At 36.8% G+C, this 23368-nt stretch overlaps 2 protein-coding genes across 2 annotated transcripts in view; both read left to right on the forward strand.

Moving 5' to 3' along the window:
• The window catches only part of LOC142351413 (ras-related protein Rab-43-like), a 34801-nt gene extending 17750 nt beyond the window's left edge, over positions 1-17051 (forward strand). The window contains exons 4-5 of the mRNA XM_075403418.1: positions 15962-16145; positions 16669-17051. Of these exons, the coding sequence (XP_075259533.1) occupies positions 15962-16145; positions 16669-16949 (465 nt within the window). The 3' untranslated portion in view covers positions 16950-17051. The remainder of the gene's footprint in view (positions 1-15961; positions 16146-16668) is intronic.
• LOC142351596 (xaa-Pro aminopeptidase ApepP-like) overlaps positions 1-23368 on the forward strand; it is a 702879-nt gene that overhangs the window by 149589 nt on the left and 529922 nt on the right. The window lies entirely within an intron of this gene.

Consider the following 23368-nt stretch of genomic DNA (forward strand, 5'->3'; position numbering starts at 1 on the left):
ATCCGAGAAAAAGTGGGGTCTTCGTTCTTTGAGCAATCCGAATCAAGATTGATGGCGCAATGCAATAAAAACGGTTTTCCAAACCCGGTCATATAACCAACGTAAACAGAACTTATCACTCTGAAAATGATCAGATGGCACACTGCTTCAACAAAGGTAAAACTTCTCACCTGAACTTGTACACAATAACATAACAAAAAGATAGAACACATGTGTGCAAAAACAGCCTAGGCATATGATAAAGTGTCATGCTGCGGGCAATATTGATTGTGGTTCAATCGACTGTAATGATCTAAAATGAAAAATTTGTCCGACTGAGATTACATCTTCAAGCTCCAGATTGAGAGGTCAAAGTCTTTGTCTTTTCTCCAATTGTTCATTCTTAGTAACAAAAACTGAACACACACACAGCAGCTCATCAAGGAACTTAAAAAAAACTGTTTGAGCATCTTGAGTCTTTCTATTACGTAGCCGACGGATTGAGGACACAAAAGGATTAAAACTGCAAATTGCTTTCTTTGCCAGATTTTCAGCATTACTCTTGGTTTCAACTGCTTAATTTATTGGCAAAATTTGAAACTAACAGTTGCCATTTTTTGATCAAACTAAGTAATATATGTGTTATGAAAAATTCGGAAACAAGGGGTTTAAAATCAGAACTCGTATACTGTAATTCTAATACAACAGATTTTTTGACACCAGTCTAAAAAAAAACAGAACACCGTGAAATTAAATCAAAAAAGCTAACGACAGTAAATTATTAAGGCTTCGTGCATTTTTTTACCTCATAACAAAAGTATAAACTCGAGCAAAAATTACTAACACAAAATCATAGAAGCATTATTAGTTTTATAGCACCTCGTGGTAAACCACGTTCTTTGTTCTCGTAATTCTTTTATCTGAGCTTGAATATTCAGGGACAAAAAAGAAATCTGATGTGGATCCACTACTCTGGAAACTGCTGTATAAAACTGGCCATGGCTAAAAACATGGTTTTCCAGCCACACTGCTACCCGCTGTAGGGTCTATCACTAGACCTTATTGATTGTCAACGCAAACGCTTTAGCATGAGGGAATTGTCATTTGCGCCATTTTGAGGGCATGCTGGTAGTTTCTTCAATTACCAGGGTAATACGCGGTATCAAGAAGTTGCTTCTGAATAACTGATAGAACGCGCGACCACAAGTCTTTTGCTGACTATATCTTTAACAATTAGTCGTACACCATTACATAAGGCATCCGCTGGGTTCAGGTTCCTCAACAAAGTAACATGCATAACAACCTTCAAAATCAGACAATGTTTGGAAACAGACATGGAGTTCAGATACTCCGGCGGATATCGTGTTTTATTATCTGAATCATAAACTTCATCAGCGCGGTAGCACAGGACAGCTTCTCCGGGAAACATCTGACAGCACAGGCGGTTCATCTCGAAGACTGTAGCATTGAGGACAGCAAGAGCACGTCAACCATCTTCCAAAAGTCCCGACTAAACAATAATTTAATCTTTCCAAAAGGGCTTTGAAAACAACTGAGTATATAGAGATCTACTCACAGCCAGTGAGTTGCCGAAGAACCAATGAAGAGCGTCTTTCATGCAGCTATGCCTTTCCGAAGCCTTAATGAAAAAGACTTTTCGGAAAGACAAATCAACAAGATCTGAATTCTGCGCAACACCATCCCCAACCAGAGACAGCCAAGAGTCATACTTTTCCGCTAGGGATGTGGAGGGGTACTGTTGAGACGAACATTTATTTCTCAACTTAGTCGTTGAAAAAGTGCCCGGTGAATTGAAGATTTGAAGCAAGAATTGATTATCTCAGCTCGATTTATCCCTTAATAACGGGAAGCAGTTGCCTAAGCAAAAACAATATGTATATCTGATATAAGAATATGAATTAAACATAATATTTGTACCTAAAAGCCCCTGCTATGACGAGGTTTTTCCCTCCGAAGGGCTGGTTATTGTACATGATATCTTGTAAAGATCTGTGTAACTCTTCAAGTAAATACCGATGTACTATCGGTGCCTCATCCCAAACAATAAGTACAGACTGCTTAACGTTTGCACAGAAATGCCAAGCACCGAATGTTCTTTTATGTCTTAAGGAGCTCGCATTCTTGAATGAAATGTTCTGCCTCCTTTCAATTGCCTAGCAGCGAATCCACTGGTTGCAAGTGCCAGAGCCGGAGAAACAGCTTTTTTTGCATTGTACTGGCGGCAGCTAAAATTGCGTTGATTGTATACGTTTTGCCAGTTCCTCCACGCGCGTCAATCAAAAGCAGGCACTGGTCACAACTTCTAGCTTTCGGGGCGAAAAAATCAAAGACGGCACGTTGAGATTGATTGAGAGAACCCGTTTACTCGTATACTGTAATTCTAATACAACAGATTTTTTGACACCAGTCTAAAAAAAACAGAACACCGTGAAATTAAATCAGAAAGGCTTTGGAAGTTCGCAAAACACAAGCATAGTGGCAAACATGTTCCTTGATTTTCGACCAGACAGAGAAGCAAATGTCTCCGATAAAACATCCCATTCGTCCGATGCGATATGGGGATTGTGGAATCTTGCATATTTTATTTGGACTAGACCGTTTACACGAATCTTATTCGAACTAATATGCCTACAAATGTGAAACAAATGCTTAAGGCCTCAGTAAAATGCTTCAAAGATATTACTATTAGAGCTTCAATTGAAAAAAAATCAAGCTCGACAAACTTCTGAAATACTTAAAGTGGTAAGAAATTAAAAAATAAGAGCTGCTTGAAATTGTTAAAAATAAAGATTGCCAGTGCAAATTACGTCACAACCAAGACGTCATCAGGGAAACATTATGCCGAAACTCAGATCGATCAATAATTAAAAGACGTTGCTGGAGAGATCTGAGTAAAATTTGCATCAAACGTCGTTTGTGAGCAGCTAAAAAGTTCAAAATTGAAAAAACTCCAAAATAAAGTAGTCAAAACCGAAACGTGATCCGCAAAAGGGATTACATTGTGAATCCGAGCAAACGTGGGGTCTTCATGCTTTGAGCAATCCGAATCAAGATTGATGGCGCAATGCAATAAAGGTTTTCTAAACCCGGTCATATAACCAACGTAAACAGAACTTATTACTGAAAAAGATCAGATGGCACAGTGCTTCAACAAAGGTAAAACTGCTCACCTGAACTTGTACACAACAACATAACAAAAAGATAGAACACATGTGTGCAAAAACAGCCTAGGCATATGATAAAGTGTCATGCTGCGGGCAATATTGATTGGGGTTCAATCGACTGTAATGATCTAAAGTGAAAAAGTTGTCCGACTGAGATTACATCTTCAAGCTCCAGATTGAGAGGTCAAAGTCTTTGTCTTTTCTCCTATTGTGCATTCTTAGTAACAAAAACTGAACACAAACACAGCAGCTCATCAAGGAACTTAAAAAAACATACTGTTTGAGCATCTTGAGTCTTTCTTTTACGTAGCCGACGGCTTGAGGACACAAAAGGATTAAAACTGCAAATTGCTTTCATTGCCAGATTTTCAGCATTACTCTTGGTTTCAGCTGCTTAATTTATTGGCAAAATTTGAAACTAACGGTTGCCATTTTTTGATCAAACTAAGTAATATATATGTCTTATGAAAAACGCGGAAACAAGGGGTTTAAAATCAGAACTCGTATACTGTAATTCTAATACAACAGATTTTTTGACACCAGTCTAAAAAAACAGAACACCGTGAAATTAAATCAAAAAAGCTAACGACAGTAAATTATTAAGGCTTCGTGCATTTTTTTACCTCATAACAAAAGTATAAACTCGAGCAAAAATTACTAACACAAAATCATAGAAGCATTATTTGTTTTATAGCACCTCGTGGTAAGCCACGTTCCTTGTTCTCGCAATTCTTTTATCTGAGCATGAATCTTCAGGGACAAAAAAGAAATCTGATGTGGATCCGATCCTCTGGAAACTGCGGTATAAAACTGGCCATGGCTAAAAACAGCCACACTGCTACCCGCTGTATGGTCTATCCCTAGACCTTATTGATTGTCAACGCAAACGCTTTAGCAAGAGGGAATTGTCTTTTGCGTCATTTTAAGAGCATGCTGGTAGTTTCTTCAATTACCAGGTAATACGCGGTATCAAGAAAGTTGCTTCTGGATGACTGATAGAACGCGCGACCACAAGTCTTTTGCTGACTATATCTTTAACAATTAGTCGTACACCATTACATAAGGCATCCGCTGGGTTCAGGTTCCTCAACAAAATAACATGCATAACAACTTTCAAAATCAGACAATGTTTGGAAACAGACCTGGAGTTCAGATAATAAAACACGATATCCGCCGGAGTATCTGAACTCCATGTCTGTTTCCAAACATTGTCTGATTTTGAAAGTTGTTATGCATGTTATTTTGTTGAGGAACTTGAACCCAGCGGATGCCTTATGTAATGGTGTACGACTAATTGTTAAAGATATAGTCAGCAAAAGACTTGTGGTCGCGCGTTCTATCAGTCATCCAGAAGCAACTTTCTTGATACCGCGTATTACCTGGTAATTGAAGAAACTACCAGCATGCTCTTAAAATGACGCAAAAGAGAATTCCCTCTTGCTAAAGCGTTTTATTATCTGTATCATAAACTTCATCAGCGCGTTAGCACAGGACAGCTTCTCCGGGAAACATCTGACAGCACAGGCGGTTCATCTCGAAGACTGTAGCATTGAGGACAGCAAGAACATATCAACCATCTTCAAAAGTCCCGAATAAACAATAAATTAATCTTTCCAAAAAGGTTTTGAAAACAACTGAGTATATAGAGATCTACTCACAGCCAGTGAGTTGCCGAAGAACCAATGAAGAGCGTCTTTCATGCAGCTATGCCTTTCCGAAGCCTTAATGAAAAAGACTTTTCGCAAAGACAAATCAACAAGATCTGAATTCTGCGCAACACCATCCCCAACCAGAGACAGCCAAGAGTCATACTTTTCCACTAGGGATGTGGAGGGGTACTGATGAGACGAACATTTATTTTTCAACTTAGTCGTTGAAAAAGTGCCCGGAGAACTGAAGATTTGAAGCAAGAATTGATTATCTCTTCCTTAAGCTCGATTTCTTCCTTAATAACAGAAAGGCAGTTGCCTAAGCAAAAACAACATGTAGATCTGATATAAGAATATGAATTAAACATAATATTTGTACCTAAAATCTCCTCTGCTATGACGAGGCTTTTCCCTCCGAAGGGCTGGTTATTGTACATGATATCTTGTAAAGATCTGTGTAACGCTTCAAGTAAATACCGATGTACTATCGGTGCCTCATCCCAAACAATAAGTACAGACTGCTTGACGTTTGCACAGAAATGCCAAGCACCGAATGTTCTTTTATGTCTTAAGGAGCTCGCATTCTTGAATGAAATGTTCTGCCTCCTTTCAATTGCCTAGCAGCGAATCCACTGGTTGCAAGTGCCAGAGCCGGAGAAACAGCTTTTTTTGCATTGTACTGGCGGCAGCTAAAATTGCGTTGATTGTATACGTTTTGCCAGTTCCTCCACGCGCGTCAATGAAAAGCAGGCACTGGTCACAACTTCTAGCTTTCGGAGCGAAAAAATCAAAGACGGCACGTTGAGATTGATTGAGAGAACCCGTTTCTGTTCCGCAACTGAGTTCACCAAAATCAGTTAGCTCTTGACACGAAAATTTGGTCTCACTGCAAGAATGTTTGGACAATTACACATAGTCACTCATAGCTCGTAATTGCCGACAGTCATAGTCAGAAACATTCGGTAAACTAAAGTCACTTAAGCGTCTTGAAAAAACTGCCAGCTGCTTCTCAATTTGAAGACGAACATAACATTGTAGAAGGTGCTCAGGACAATTAGGATGCCAAAAATGAAACTCATCATCCAAAACGTCTTAAAACTTTCGAAGAAGCTGCATTTGCTTTGGAAGTTCGCAAAACACAAGCATAGTGGCAAACATGTTCCTTGATTTTGGGCCAGACAGAGAAGCAAATGCCTCCGATAAAACATGTTCCCATTCGTCCGCATCCTCCAGAATTCCTAACTTGATGCACGTCTCCTTGTTCAACTCACAGACGTAACTGTTAACTGTTCGCTTATCGAGAAATTAATTTTTTCCTAGGAAAGGAAAGTTTAACAATAAGATAATAATGAAAGACTGACAATTAACCACTCACCTTCGCAGAAATCAAGATGAAGAAACATGCGTAAATAAAATCTTTCTCCACAGGAAAGGTGGACAGTGTAGACACGACCGACCGATTGTTCCTTTTTTAGCAGATCTTTTTTTCCAACACCGAACGGCAGCAAACCATTTAAAATTTTGAGGAAAATCGCAATACTTTGTCTTTACAATTGGATTGAGACGATTAAACTCGAGAAACTCAGTCAATTCCGTTTTATGCAGCTCGCTGTTGGCAGCAACCTGTTGCTCATCTCCGTCTCCGAACGTCACAATCTGCTCGGAAGGTAAATGTACAGTCTGAGGTTGCACTGACGGAAACTTTTCACAATCTGCTCGGAAGGTAAATGTACAGTCTGAGGTTGCACTGACGGAAACTTTTCTGATTGCGGTATCTTCCACTTTCTCATTTTACTGAACCATCAATCGGTCGTTGCCCTAAAAAAACTAACATTATATGCCTGAATGATTCAAAACACGATTCAAAAATATAGGTATGGTGTTGATTAAAAATTTGGAAGCGAAAAAATATAGTCTACCTATTGATATAGAGGAAGAGATGTTTAGCAGAAAAAGGAGAGAGACACGCTTCAACATTGACATGTGTTTCGTATTTCAACAGCAAATTTGGAATATAGAGCACAACCCATAGTTTATCATCATCATAATCGCCAACGAAAGCTGATCTCCCGACAGAAGATTTATTTCTACGTCGATAGAAAGGATATCTCGAACGCTGATTCCAGCTGGTTTCACTGGAAAAAGGTTTTGGGTAGTCATTGGATCTTTTGCTATTAACCATACAAGGTGACCTTGGGTTCACATTTCCAAATGGTCCATGAATCATACATTTCAAAAGAATATTGAGGAGCTTTTTCGCCTGCTTCTTATGTGCATCTGTTTCAAAACGACTCTCATCTGGCGGAAACTAAGCGCAGATAGTTGAGTCGACCTCGAATGGCGTTGGCAATCGATTTTCGTCAGAGACAACAACAAGGTATAAGCATGAGGTAAACCCCTCTTTTCGTATTCGATAACGTACATGAAAGTCACAGCACGTCCGAAGATACCTAAACGCATTAGAAAAAATCTAAATACCTTACCTGCAATTTCAATGTTTGTTTTGATATAAAAGCAATGCCTACATATTTAATGATGCTCTAGTGTCCTGTCAAAGGTAATTAGAGTTTTTCACTAATAGTACTAAAAATACTACTCTTTACCTTTGTATCTCAGATCATCGATGAGAGCTCGTCGTTTCGGTCTGAACACCCGCATAACAATGAAAGCTATGAAGGAATCAGGCTTGTGAAATTTTCGATAAACAGCAATGGCATCCTGATATCTGAAACAGAAAAAAATTGGGAAATTGCTTTCAAATTTTTTTTTACAGAAATGACAGACTCACATGGAGAACCTATTTCAGTAGCTGTTGTATATTGATCGAGGACATATTCCTTCCCTGCTCGAGCACTCTCGGCAGAGCCCACTGCATCCTGAAAATTTGATAATACCTCACGGTAGGGCTTTTTCGTTAATCAGAACAGCAACTGCGTCAAGGTCAAGATCATGCATGCACGGATGGTCACTTCTCGGCCTGGCATCTGGTTTATGACAAAATATACTTTTTCTTGTACGTTTGATATTTCCGCAATCTGAATAAACTCTTCTATATATGGATTTATAGCTCTTAAACATCCCTGAAATCAGCAAATCAGAAATCGACAGCACGAAAAACAAAATTTGTTAATTTGTAAACTTTATTAAATAATGAAAAATTAGTTTCTGAGAAAAATCCAAACTTGATATTACCTGAAGTTGCACAAGTAAGTCCTCTAATATGTGGAGCTCGAATGCAGACATGGAAGCAAGCATTTTCATAATTTGAAGACGTAAGCGAGTTGACTCATGTTTGCACTTAGGATCATGTACATAAATCTGTGCGTACTTTAGGTCCTGATTACCTGATCGTAGAGGACCAAAGAATTTGGGGCATTTCCCCTAAATGTTTTAGATTAAACTTGCGCGAAACGGGAAAGTATTTAGCTTGAAGATTTTACCTGTCTAAAAACGGTGGGTGCATAACCATCAACTTGATTAGCAGCTTTGCCAATTTTGAAAGACGCCAGAGAAAGTGCGTTGTACAACTGACGATTTTGCTTCCAAAAAACGGAGCATCTTTCCTTATTGTCAGTCAAGAACTTTTTGATACAATTTAGTGGTTCAGGGTAGTTTGGTAGCATCACTTCAAGGCAGCACAAAGATTTCAATTCATTTGGCCATTTCAAGGCTTGACAGAAAACAATCTTCTTTTTTAAAACCGCAGAAATGTGGGTTAACCGGGACACTACACTCAGGAATCTAAATACACCAAAGGCTTAGAAAGTGAAAAGCTTTGAAAAGGTTTTCCTGCGAGACATGAGATTAATCGTATTCCAGGATTGCACAATTTACTCTAAATTATAAAAAGCTTGGTTTTCAGATCATTTTATTTTAATTCTGAACCTTAAAAAGTCTGAACCTTAATTTTTCTTATTTGAAGGCCCTTGAAGGCTTTTGAAATCAGGTAAAACAATTCGAGATTCGAGCTGTAAACTTTCAAATTGTTTTCGGACTGATTATTTCGCTTATGCATTTAGGGTCAGTCAATTCAAGGAAAGAACACTTGCAGAGAAAGTTGTTTGTTAAAATCATAGAACATAAACCAACTCTGGGGCAACTTTGAAGCAATCAAAATTGTCTTGTTTTTTTGCTTGGCTTTCAAATGAAGTTCTAATACATCAAATTAGGTTTATAATTGCCTTCGAGAGCAAATAGAAACAGGGCATCAGACGAGAGCAGGTAAATATAAGACAAGTAAACTGAAGTGACTGCATCAATCAAGCAGTGAAGCAACTTCTCGAAAACAGTAAATGTGAACGCTTTTCAGTCTGACACCAGGTGGCTCAGATTAATGCAAAAAAAGGAGAAGATTTCGGTTGCAGTTGCTTGAAGTTCAGTTGTCTGTTGATTGTTCACGGATGAGAAATTAATTTGGGATTATTTTTAATTATCATGACTTCTGCGGAAAGCAAAAATGTTCGATAAACTAAATCAGTAATTAACTGCATATCTGCCTTGAACTTCCTGTATAACTCAGGAATCTGTATACACCAAAGTCCCAGGAAGCGGAAATCTTTGCAAATTTGTTTGTGCGAAGGACATGAGATTAATAATAATCCAGGATTGCACAATTTACTCTGTTCTAGTTTCATTTTCAGATCATTTTATCTTATTTCTGCCAGATTTTTCAAAAAGTCTGAACCTTAGTATTTCGTATTTGGAGGCCCATGAAGGCTTTTGAAAAAAAATAAAACGAATCGAGATTCGAGCAGTAAATTTGCAAATTGTTTTTGGACTGATTGTTTTGCTTTTGCATTTACAGTCAGTTAATTCAGGGGAAAAAACAATTGCAGAGTTAGTTGTTTGTTAAATTGAAAGAACACAAACCAACTCTGCGGCAACTTTGATGCAATAACAACTGTCTTGCTTTTTTGCTTGGCCTCTAAATATAGTTCTAAATTTAAGTACATCAGGTCAGAAGGCTAATTGCTGCCTTGAACTTCCTGTTTAACTCGGGAATGTGAATAAACCAAAGTCCAAGAAGGGGAAAATCTTTGCGAAGTTTTTTGTGAGAAGGACATCAGATTAATCGTATTCTAGTATTGCACAATTTGTTGAGTTATAGTTTCATTTTCAGACCATTTTGTATTAATTCTGTCTGCTTTTTCAAAAAGCCTGAAATCTAAGATGACCTGGCTGAATACTAATGCTGCCGACATGAAGGCAAGGGTTCTTAGAAATTTTGGAGGCAATACCTTTATTTAATCCAACAATACCGAAGGTTTTCCTGCGATTAATCGTATTCTAGGGTTGCACAATTTATTGAGTTATAGTTTCATTTTCAGATGTTATTTCTGCCAGCTTTTTCCAAAAGTCTGAACCTTAGTATTTCGTATTTGGAGGCCCATGAAGGCTTTTGAAAAAAATAAAACAAATCAAGATTCGAGCAGTAAATTTGCAAATTGTTTTTGGACTGATTGTTTTGCTTTTTGCATTTACAGTCAGTTAATTCAGGGGAAGAGGAATTGCAGAGTTAGTTGTTTGTTAAAATGAAAGAACATAAACCAACTCTGCGGCAACTTTGAAGCAATAACAACTGTCTTGCTTTTTTGCTTGGCCTCTAAATATAGTTCTAAATTTAAGTACATCAGGTCAGAAGGCTAATTGCTGCCTTGAACTTCCTGTTTAACTTGGGAATGTGAATAAACCAAAGTCCCAGAAAGGGAAAATCTTTGCGAAGTTTTTTGTGCGAAGGACATCAGATTAATCGTATTCTAGTATTGCACAATTTATTGAGTTATAGTTTCATTTTCAGATCATTTTGTATTAATTCTGTCTGCTTTTTCAAAAAGCCTGAAATCTAAGATGACCTGGCTGAATACTAATGCTGCCGACATGAAGGCAAGGGTTCTTAGAAATTTTGGAGGCAATACTTTTATTTAATCCAACAATACCAAAGGTTTTCCTGCGAGACATGAGATTAATCGTATTCCAGGATTGCACAATTTACTCAAAATTATAAATAGCTTGGTTTACAGATCATTTAATTATAATTCCTAACCTTAAAAAGTCTGAACCTTAATTTTTCATATTTGAAGGCCCTTGAAGGCTTTTGAAATCAGATAAAAACAATTCGAGATGAAGGCTTTTGAAAAAAAATAAAAAAATCGTGATTAGAGCGGTAAATTTGCAAATTGTTTTTGGACTGATTGTTTTGCTTTTGCATTTACAGTCAGTTAATTCAGGGGAAAAAACAATTGCAGAGTTAGTTGTTTGTTAAATTGAAAGAACACAAACCAACTCTGCGGCAACTTTGATGCAATAACAACTGTCTTGCTTTTTTGCTTGGCCTCTAAATATAGTTCTAAATTTAAGTACATCAGGTCAGAAGGCTAATTGCTGCCTTGAACTTCCTGTTTAACTCGGGAATGTGAATAAACCAAAGTCCAAGAAGGGGAAAATCTTTGCGAAGTTTTTTGTGAGAAGGACATCAGATTAATCGTATTCTAGTATTGCACAATTTGTTGAGTTATAGTTTCATTTTCAGACCATTTTGTATTAATTCTGTCTGCTTTTTCAAAAAGCCTGAAATCTAAGATGACCTGGCTGAATACTAATGCTGCCGACATGAAGGCAAGGGTTCTTAGAAATTTTGGAGGCAATACCTTTATTTAATCCAACAATACCAAAGGTTTTTCTGCGATTAATCGTTTTCTGGGATTGCACAATTTATTGAGTTATAGTTTCATTTTCAGATTTTTTTCTGCCAGCTTTTTCAAAAAGTCTGAACCTTAGTATTTCGTATTTGAACCTTAGTATTTCGTATTTGGAGGCCCATGAAGGCTTTTGAAAAAAAATAAAACAAATTGAGATTCGTGCAGTAAATTTGCAAATTTTTTTTGGACTGATTGTTTTGCTTTTGCATTTACAGTCAGTTAATTCAGGGGAAGAACAATTGCAGAGTTAGTTGTTTGTTAAAATGAAAGAACAGAAACCAACTCTGCGGCAACTTTGAAGCAATAACAACTCTTGCTTTGTTGCTTGGCCTCTAAATATAGTTCTAAATTTAAGTACATTAGGTCAGAAGGCTAATTTCTGCCTTGAACTTCCTGTTTAACTCGGGAATGTGAATAAACTAAAGTCCCAGAAAGGGAAAATCTTTGCAAAGTTTTTTGTGCGAAGGACTTCAGATTAATCGTATTCTAGTATTGCACAATTTATTGAGTTATAGTTTCATTTTCAGATCATTTTGTATTAATTCTGTCTGCTTTTTCAAAAAGCCTGAAATCTAAGATGACCTGGCTGAATACTAATGCTGCCGACATGAAGGCAAGGGTTCTTAGAAATTTTGGAGGCAATACCTTTATTTAATCCAACAATACCAAAGGTTTTCCTGTGAGACATGAGATTAATCGTATTCCAGGATTGCACAATTTACTCAAAATTATAAATAGCTTGGTTTTCAGATCATTTTATTATAACTCTTAACCTTAAAAAGTCTGAACCTTAATTTTTCATATTTGAAGGCCCTTGAAGGCTTTTGAAATCAGATAAAACAATTCGAGATGAAGGCTTTTGAAAAAAATAAAACAAATCGAGATTAGAGCGGTAAATTTGCAAATCGTTTTTGGACTGATTGTTTTGCTTTTGCATTTACAGTCAGTTAATTCAGGGGAAGAACAATTGCAGAGTTAGTTGTTTGTTAAAATGAAAGAACATAAACCAACTCTGCGGCAACTTTGAAGCAATAACAACTGTCTTGCTTTTTTGCTTGGCCTCTAAATATAGTTCTACATTTAAGTAAATCAGATCAGAAGGCTAATTGCTGCCTTGAACTTCCTGTTTAACTCGGGAATGTGAATAAACCAAAGTCCCAGAATGGGCAAATCTTTGCGAAGTGTTTTGTGCGAAGGACATCAGATTAATCGTATTCTTGTATTGCACAATTTATTGAGTTGTAGTTTCATTTTCAGATAATTTTGTATTAATTCTATCTGCTTTTTCAAAAAGCCTGAAATCTAAGATGACCTGGCTGAATACTAATGCTGCCGACATGAAGGCAAGGGTTCTTAGAAATTTTGGAGGCAATACCTTTATTTAATCCAACAATACCAACAATTCTGCTTGCAATTGATGAATATCTGCACGCTATTTAATTTAAAGAACAAAAAAGTGACTCAAAACCAATGAAAGGCTTTATCGAAGTTAATATGGCACAGAGCGTACAGATAACTTCTTTCGAAGCCCAAAAGCTCAATCCGTTATCTCTCGATCCTCCAGACACACGTCTGACTTAATAACAATACTCTATAAACAACACTGCCTGTAATCGAGAGTGGGTCAATAATCTTTTTCTCAGCTTGTTTTATTTTCAGAGAGGCTTTGACAATGACCACAATTTTCGCGTTATTTTCCTTCACCTCGCTGAGGACAGAACTTGCTGGATCCATATCGCAAACGGACTTAGCTGAGGACTGTGATCCATATCCATCCATTTCCTTTCAACCAACGCCTTGGCACCGCCCACACAATTTTTCCACTGTTTCTTGGGGCCAGAACTATCCAAATACCCAGTTCTGGTTGTTTCATCAATTTAATCTTGTGGCATATTGTCTTCAATCTCAACCATCTTCTCCGGAGTGTATTTAGCCAAGGAAAAATTTTTGCCTGCTTCTTTGACGGTAAAGCCTGGTTCTTCTTTTATGCCTAATCGAAGCACAATTGGTAAGCGTACGGCCATACTGGCGAACATCATGTAATACAAAGTGTAATAACTAACCGATTGGCCATCAATGACGCTCTTACTGCTTTTCTCATCTGTGACCAGCGCTTCGTTTTTTCTGTCTCCGCCTTCCAGGTACACTTGCTCAACTGTTGAAGCAGTCTTGGACTCCACGAGGCTGCTTCCTTTCACACCTTTCTCAACTGAGCTCTGTCGATCCTTATCTTTCCATCACCATGCAGGTTGTCTTTATCTGGCGTTTCGACCATCTCTGCTTCAGGAGTTTTTCACTTTTTCCCTCGTCTTCAACGCGTCAAACGTTTCTGAAGATTCCTTTTTCTATTTTTGGGTGTCACCAGATCATGCAATTTGGGATTAGAGGGTTCGACGTTGTGCCCTATGACATAAAATGCTGATTGATTTTTATCAGCAACTTTTTGAGATCTGTGAATGAGTCTTCAATCCTTTTTCTGAACTCATCAATTTCTTTCTTTCGAGATTAATTGTATTCTAGGATTGCACAATTTATTGAGTTATAGTTTCATTTTCAGATCATTTTGTGTTAATTCTGTCTTTTTTTCTCGAAAAGTCTGAAACCTAAGATGACCTGGCTGAATACTAATGCTACCGACCGGTAGGCAAGGGTTCTAAGAAACTTTAGAAGGCAATACCTTTATTTAATCCAACAATACTAACAATTATGCTCACAGTTGATGAATATCTGCATGCTATATAATTTAAAGAACAAGAAAGTGACGCAAAACCAATTAAAGGCTTTATCGAAGTAAATATCGCACAGAGCCACCTAACTATTGAGCGTTCAGATAACTTCTTTTGAAGCCGAATACCTCAATCTGTTATCTCTCCATCCTCCAGACACACGTCTGACTTAGTAGCAACACTCTGTAAACAATCACTGCCTGTAATCGAGAGTGGGACAATCTTTTTCTCCGCGCGTTTTATTTCCAGAAAGGCTTTGACAAATACCACAAATTTCGCGTTAATTTCATTCCCCTTGCTGAGGACAGAACTAGCTGGATCCATGTCGGAAACGGACTTAGCTGAGGACTGCGATCCATCCCCGAAGTCATTTTGCTTTCCACCAACTCCTTAGCACTGCCCCCCACATTTCTTCAATTGCTTCTTGGGGCCAGAACTATTCAAACACCCAGTTTTGGTTGATTCATCAATTTCATCTGGTGGCATATTGGCTTCAATCTCAACCATCTCCTCCGGAGCGTATTTAGCCAAGGAAACCTTTTTTGCCTGCTTGATTTTTATCAGCAACTTTTTGGGATCTGTGAATGAGTCTCCAATCTTTTTTCTGAACTCATCAGTTTCTTGCTTTCGTACTGCATTTCCAGCTGCTCTCACGAAGTGATTCACCGCAAGATCCACTTCCTTGTCAGCATTGTCGAAGATTTTCTTAAAGTTTTTTTGCAAATTCCCAGCAGCTGCAGCCGTGTTCAACATTGCTAACTGAAAATCGATAAAAATATAACAGTTGCCTTAATCAACAGGAGGATCGATCACATCTATATCGACAAGCACCTAGCTTCACTCATGGATAAAACAGAAAATAATTTTGCAGTCTGAAGACCAGCCAGCACCAGCGACTTCACGAACAACGAAAGTCTGACCAAGTGAAGGCAAAAAAACTCGGCAAGGTCAGCAAGGATTTGCAACTGTGCACTTTGCTGATGTGTAAAGCTCTGCCCTCTGTTGCTAATAACTGTGCATTTTGCTGCTTATGCGTAAAGCGGTTTCTCTATCAATGCCTATAAAGTAGTCTTCCTTTCTAAATTAGACGCACGAACACACAAGAAAAACTCACCGATGCGACCATACGCACGCACACGCAAACAAACTTCGGCTTTTTAGCCTTTTAGGTCATTGGCCTCTCTCGATATGACTGACCGCCTAACTATGCTAATCTGAACATGCCGCACTCACTCCAACACACACACACAAGCATACACAAAATTGCATACACCCAACCAAGACCAAACATAGTCCAGGGAGGAATAGCACAGAGGTATCTGCCCCTGGCTACCACTCTTTAGACCCAGGTTCGATTCCCCCATCTATTTTTTCTGGCTTTTTAGCCTTTTAGGTCATTGGCCTCTCTCCATGTGACGGCCTAACCATGCTGCCTCTGAACAGAATTTTTAGCGGTTAGCGGCAATAATTTTTGGTTCTGAATCCAACCCATGCCAATTTTTCACACCCACATACACACACAAGCACACACTATTGCATACACCGAACGACCACAACACATCCCAGGACCACCAGGCCGCAATAGCACAGAGGTATCTGCCCCGGGCTACCATTCTTTTGACCCGGGTTCAATCCCCCCCATCTATTTTTTGGCTTTATAGTCTTTAAGGTCAATTTTTCAACCAATTTCCATGTTTTGAACAAATGAATTTTTGTCCATTTAGTTGCAAATTTGGGACACTGCCGGCCAAGAGCGCTTCAGGACAATCACGCAGAGCTACTACCGCTGTGCTAACTGTGTAATAGTGGTCTATGACGTCACGCGAAGAGAGACCTTCATGAGTCTCCAACACTGGCTAGAAGACGTGGACAGATACTCGGGCGACAACGTACTCAGGGTACTAATTGGTAAGTGCAAACACAATATGGCCCCCACCCCACGCAGCTATCCTATCCTCCAGGACACTCGCATGAATTTCAGCGCTACGTACACATTGCCTATCTCACGGGAAGGTGTTCATTGATGAGGTGTTGGTCTAAAATTAACCCAAAGTTATAATAAATGCAAAAGAATTGGATAAGGTTTTTTCAATTTGATTTGAATTTGCAATAATAATTGTGATCTCGTCGGCTGTTTTTGAAATGTTCAAGTGAGATTTAAAAGGGGCCTGACAGACGAGTGGGCAGTGCTTCTGGTCAGGGAGAGTGAGGTGACTGGTTCGAATCCCGGCGTGATAAACTGTTTTTGCACCCTTAAAGAAAATTTTTTTTCTAGACTATAGCCCCTGAATTAAATTGCCTCGCCTGTCGTTCAAGAGCAATTCTTCCGACATTATTCGGTTCATGTTTTTAAATGAGATCAATATTTTGAAAACAATTTTAAGTGTTCGCTTTATTGGGTTTTGAACTCTATTGTGATATTGTATTGTAGGAAACAAGTGCGACACTGGTGAACAACGCGAAGTATCAACAACAGAAGCTGAAGACTATCACTCAGCATTCCAGTTCGCACAATTCATGGAAACCTCTGCAAAGGATGGAACCAACATCCACGAACTATTCATGGGCATCGCTAGACAGCTGAAAGACAGTGTACAACCGAATGCAAATAATATCGGAGACTCATCTGGTCAGAGGATAGACCCCTCAAAGCCTATTAGCACTTCTTCTTCGACGTCAGGAGGCGCATCATTTTGTTCATGCTCCTCATAACAGATTGTGTTTATCACTTTTGATATAAATTGATGTATTTTGCCAAGCCATTCAAACCAAAATATCCATTTTTTATTGAGTTTGTTTCGAGCGGGAAGAACTGAGTTCTTAAAATACCTTCGTGAAAGATTAGTACTTACACCTGGCGGGGCTTAATGCAATGTTTTTTGCGCCGAGTTTAAGTTGTACTCGAAAGCTTTAAAATCTAAGCAATTGAAATTTCAAAGGTTTGTCTCAAAAAGGTTTTTGACATCTTTTTGATTAAATAGTTTATTGGCAGTTTTGTACAATACGTTTTTGTACAGTAAATTTTATGTTAAGAAGAAAATTTCCCCAATCATTAATGGGTTCTTACCTTTGAAATAACTGTCTGGTTTGAATCGCTTCTTTATAAATTTTAGTGTTAAGTTAAAGTATTTTAGGGTTTTATAAAAATGAAAAGTAAATAAATAGTTCTGAAGCTGCTTCTATCTTCTTAGTCTTTCCCTTCTTTAGCTCCCTCTCTCTTTCACCCAGTCGGTTTGCTCTCAATCTATCTCTTTTCGTTGTTTTCAGTGTTCGTGGTAAATTTTTTATTCAGATTTGAAATATAAGTGTCAATTTTGCTGTGTGCGTGTTTCTAGTTTGGGTATTATTCAAAAGATATATATCATTTACAAATCAATTAGAGTTCTATATGTTGCACCGGTTTACGTCCATTCAAACGAACGTTCCGTAGTTAAAACTCATTTTTCTAGAACTTTTGATTATAAGTCAATTGCGTAATGAAATTTTATAGATACACTGTGCTCTCCTTTAAATTACGATCAATTGCCAAAACACATAAACAAACTTCGTCAGTCAATAATGGCAGGTTGTCAATTGCCAAAATACAACTGCGAGATTTTTACAGCTCTTGTCTAACACAGAAAGACCATAAAAGTCAAGCACTTGCTATTGTTCTTCAAACTTCTGGCAATATTAATTTGATTACTGCAAACTGATGCATTAAATTAGTTGAGACCCGATTTTTCTTTGTATAAAAATGCATTAAGTAATCTTAAATTCTTGTCAAATTTTATTCAGATAAATGAGAAAAGATGGAAAAAAATTTAGTGGAAAATGACGAGCAAACTAATCAATAAAAAGTTCTACAAAAAACTAACAGAAAGCAAATAGTTAGCTCAGCTGTAGCAACGTCAAAATAACAACAAGGAGGCTCTGTAATGTGCATACGCACATAAGGTTCCGACTCCGCTCATTCACATTCTTGACTTAATTGGCTACCAATTGATGAAGAGATAGAAAACTTTCAAAAACATACATATCGTTCCGTAGACACCCAATTGAATACAATAATGCCACCCTAGAGGGCCGATGAACGTTAATGATAATAGGACTACTAGAAAGGACTATCATAAATATTAAACAACAAACATTATTTACGACCGAAACTCGATTTCTATGATAAATAAAATCATAACAAAATCAAACTCGCATCAGATAAAACCTAAAAGAAACAGTTTAACCTAAACATAATTAAAAAAAATATGGGACCTGTCCTCATTGCGACTGGTTAATTGGTCGACCAAAAGAGCGAAGAGATGAGAAGTTCAAAAATACATTGCTATTTTTGAAAAGAATGAATTTCACTGAAATCCCTAAAATGTTCATTTATATCTCCACAGGAAGCATTTGAGACATGTCATTATCCAATATTCGATTGCGAAAAATTGCAAAGCAAATGGAACTTATGATTATTGTTATAAATTAAAAAGAAAACAAAAATAATATAAAATAAACAAATATAAAAAATCTCAAATATTTTATCAAATCTCGCAGTAACAGTAGTAACGAAGCCGAGAAACAATTGTTCGAAGCTATAGTCGTTGTAGAGATTAAACTACAGTTCACTGGACATGGTTTGTGACCTGTGCTTATAGAGACTGAGCTACAAATCGACCGAAAAATTAAAAAAAGTGACGAAGCTCAAAACCCAATTATGTTTTTGAAATTCAAAAGTTTTCAAAAGTCATAACTGACTTAAGATTTCAACAAGCAGCATTGGATTAGGTTGCAGTACTTCAGGAAGCCAATTGGGTCTGTAAATAATGAGACTAAGTCACGACCCCACAAAATAACATATATAAAGAAGCCATAACTTCGAACAATTTTACGAGATCACACTCTGCAAGGAACTATAATTATAAGATGTTACCTGCAAGAACTGTAAATTGTCATTTTGTCGTCATTTTAACATCAAAAGGTCTTCCTTATGAAAGGATTACGTAGACATGTCAAAAAAACCCAGAAATTGAACAGTATAGAAATCTCAAAAATGGTCAAAGCAATCTGTCACAACGCATAACCCAGGGCAACAAAAATGTTTGAATCAACAAAAGTAATTGAAACTTCCAATTAGTGAGATTGAATTACATGATTACGAAAATGAAAGCAAAAAAGATACAATTGAAACTATTTTTTAATTTCAATTTAAAAGACATTAAAACAAAAAGCTGTGAACTGAAATCTTTAATAAGGTTGAATTTGACGTCCAACAGATTCAATAGAGACCTATCGTTATTGGTTAAATGGCGTATAACGACAAAGAAAAACATAGACAAAAATATCCATACAATTTTGCGAGATAACTGTCTCAGCCCAAAAAGCATAATTATATAACAAAAACAATTAAATATTCAGATGCGCCTATTTTCAACGCGGTGCACTTTCCCTATTGTGCTTTTGTTCAATTGGACTAGTCAATAATGCGATAATTTGACAAGGAAGCAAATTGAACTCAAAAGTAAAAAAATTAGATAGGCGTAGTATCAAAACAAGGAGACCATTAGTTGAACATGAAACCGGTACGGACATTAATTTAATACCCTTAGGAGTTTGGTTTCTGCCTGTTTTTAATGAGACTACGGCCGAAGTTGATATTAATGAGATAAAATAGTGGCAAGGTTCAACAATTAACCGATTTCTTCTTACAAATATTTTCGAAGTTATAACAAACGTTAGATAATAACTGAATTAAGTGTCAAGGTTTGTTTACACGTCCTAAGAATTAACTGGAGCTTTGAATGGAGACAATAAGTCATTGGGTTACGAAAACGATACCAAATGAAAGCAAAATTCAAGAAGTACATTAAAAAGTTTTTTACGAAATCAATTGGTCAGAGCCATAAAAACCATGCGCTTATCTCTGAAACCCCAGTATAATATCGTTGGGCCTCGTTTTTTTAAATTGTATCTGTCGTTAATTGAGCCCTGATTTGAAATTCTTGTAAGTAAAAAAAGTTTACATAAAAAACATTTGCATAGCGGACATATTTTGAAAAAAAAGTCGCGCCCCATTAAAATCTTTAAAAAAATTTATCGTTAGGATCCATGGCGAGGTCAAGATTAGCTCAGATGTTGCTGCGGGTCTAACAAAAAACTCATATGTTCAATTGGTTGCAAAATAGATTAATTTTGTTACAAAATTTTTCAGTTTGTCAAAAATTAAAATGCATTTTGTATATTTATAGTTTACGAGTTTAAATTTGCAAAAAGGCAAAACTATAACTCCAACAGACTGTCAAAGCCAGTGGGTGTATAACTAGCTCGTTTTTCAGCTGAAAAAGAATATGGCCACAGTTTTAAGGGATCTATTTCAGCAATTTAAAGCAAGTCGGCTAAAAAAGTAATTTTGGTCCCAAATCTGGTACCAAAAAGGCTGAATTTTGAAAAATTTAGCATAAATTCTGGCCAAAAATCTCAGCTCGAACAATTCAACAATCCTCCTCTATCTTTGGAGATAAAATTATTAGCAATACAGTTAACAATTTGAACAAATTTTAGCAAAGTTGACGACAGTTAGGTCAAAAATACCGAAAATGTGAACAAAAACGGCTGAAGTTTGTTTAATATTCACAAAACTTTGAACCACGATTACTCCCTATAAAAAATGAAAATTGAAAAAATCTTAATTGCATTTTCTGCGTTGGACGGGCTTTTTAATGATACCACTCACAACTCTCTGCTATGATTATATCGATCGGTCAAAATTGTCTGAACAAAAAACCCATTTGAGTATATAGTTCCTTCTCCACTAAAGTGGGTCGGAACAATTAAGAACTTTAAGCATTGTTGGCTTGATGGCCCCAAACGAGAAGGTAATTTACTCACATAGTTTTGGTGGTCTACCAAACTGCTCCTGCTAGGAGAGCCAATTCTTTGTTCAATTGACTTTGCCAGCAATAAGACTCTTAATAATGGTGTAATAATGTTTTTGCCAGATCGACGCTGTCGGAAATCCACACAATCTACATAGGAGGAGATTTAGAAGTTGATAAGTAAAACTATTTCCTTAAATGGTATTTCTAATGGATTACGGCCAGTGACAGAGAAAAATCTGTGACGAAGGACTCTAGAAATACAACTCAACTGTAGGTAAAATAGCTTGATTTTAACATTAGTATATTCGCTGCCTAAGTTGCAGTATACAAAGCTTCGAAGTTCTAAAGATGGAAAAAGGAATGGAATTTAAATTTTGCAATTTAAAAAATTTGGAAGATAATTGAAGATCTAACTAAAAGTTATATTATGTCAATAAACTGCAATTTGGGATTAGATATGTATCAGCGGAAAAGAGGAGGTGCTAAAGGATTGAGGAGAGCTTAAAACACTAGAGAAGAACTGAAATAACTGAACTGAGTATTCAAAAGCCTCCTATTTATAGGAGTGAAAATGGGATGAGAGATCCCATTGTGGGAGAAAAACTCCTTTTTTATTGGGATGAAACCTCTCATTTCTAATTTGGGATAAAAGTGCCCAGTTTTATTATGGGACAAAAGTTCCCACTTTTATTATTCCTTTAATTTAGGTACTTCTCATCCCGCAGCTATAATGATTTTATTGAAATTAACTAGATAGAGTTTTGCAAAGTTGAATTATAAGTAAGATAAAGTTCATATATGGTTTACAATTGTTATCAACTTAAGTAAATGTCTTTTTAGATACGAATGTAGTCCACTTTGAATGAAAGAAAAAAGGGCAGAATTAGGTGTTCAAGTTTTTATGTTCTCAATTTGGGTTTCCCTGAAGTTCTCTTATGCAATAGTTTCATTTTATTTTGTTGGTTGTCATTCTCTTGCTTTTCGCGTAGGAATTTCTGCTGCAAGCCAAACGTTTAGGTGTTACTCGAATTCTGTAAGTTTGCAGAAATGAATTGGTATAGGGCAGTTAAATTTGGCTTGTCCAGCGCTGTTTTTGAGCCTGTAAGTTTTTATTTTCGAATTGTAATATTGTATCTTGTACAGATTCCTTTCTGGTAGTATACGATATTGTAGTCCCCAATCATTTTTCGGGTGTGCCCTAAATTTTGTTTTCTTTGCGCTCTTCTACAAACTTTTGACGTTCTATCTGTTGGTTCATTGCAAGGACTCTTAGTTGTATATGGCACTAATGGCATATATGGCTCTAATTGAGTTTACGCTGGGGCGATCGTCAATTCTTTCAGTTTTTCCACATTCAATGTTTTACATCTTGCTGTCCCGTTGCGGTACAGATGTATTTTCGTTCCTGGAGCTGATGTTGCTTGTGGTTGTTGATGTTGCTGCTCTCCCGTGAGCTCAAAGGTATATGGCAATATGAAGTCTTCCAGATCAGGCATATCGTCATCTGCATCGTAGTCTAAGTTCTTAACAAGGAACAACGTAAGTGTGCTTTCTGATGAATATACTTATAAAAATAACTAATTGCTTGTATTTTTTATTCTTTACTTGATAAATATAATTCGTTTTTAAGGGGGAAATTAGGTTATCTTCATTCTCCTCTACTGCGGCATTGCTTTCATCCCTAATTGCACTATACATCGATTGTGAGATATGCGGATAAAGAATAAAGCGTGTTTCTTTAATTTCAGACACTTATTGTTCAGCATTCTCTGGCTGTTTTTCATTGGCTGTCTCATTTTTTAAAGACAGAAGTGAATAGAATGTTGTAAGTGGCAACTAATTTGTTCTAAATTGGCAACTAATTTGTGCCAAAATTCAGAGAAGCTCCGGCTGTTTTATGTATTTGTAGGCTTTTAATCATTGTTAAAACAATTTGATAATGCATTTCAAGAAAAGAAAAGTGGCAAAATAGATGTTGTATTGCTCCAAAATAACTGATCGATATAGATATAGATAACTAAGATTATCGAACATTACTATCTAATGATTATCAAAGAAGTTAGAAGAAATAAGAGTCGACTGTTCTTTTTACATAATTAAAATAAGTCTATCCTCACTTTGAAAAATAATCTTGCGAAACAACAATTTCTTTAGAAAAGTTTTGTGTAGCATTTTTCCTATCGTTATTGAATTGAATTTCTCGCCCGAATTTCCCTAATTCTTTTTCAGTAAATAAATAGATTTTATCATTATTTTCAAATTTGTATATTAACCTTT

The sequence above is a fragment of the Convolutriloba macropyga genome, chromosome 13 (genome assembly GCF_964194025.1).
Source record: "Convolutriloba macropyga chromosome 13, txConMacr16.3, whole genome shotgun sequence".
NCBI lineage: Eukaryota > Metazoa > Xenacoelomorpha > Acoela > Convolutidae > Convolutriloba > Convolutriloba macropyga.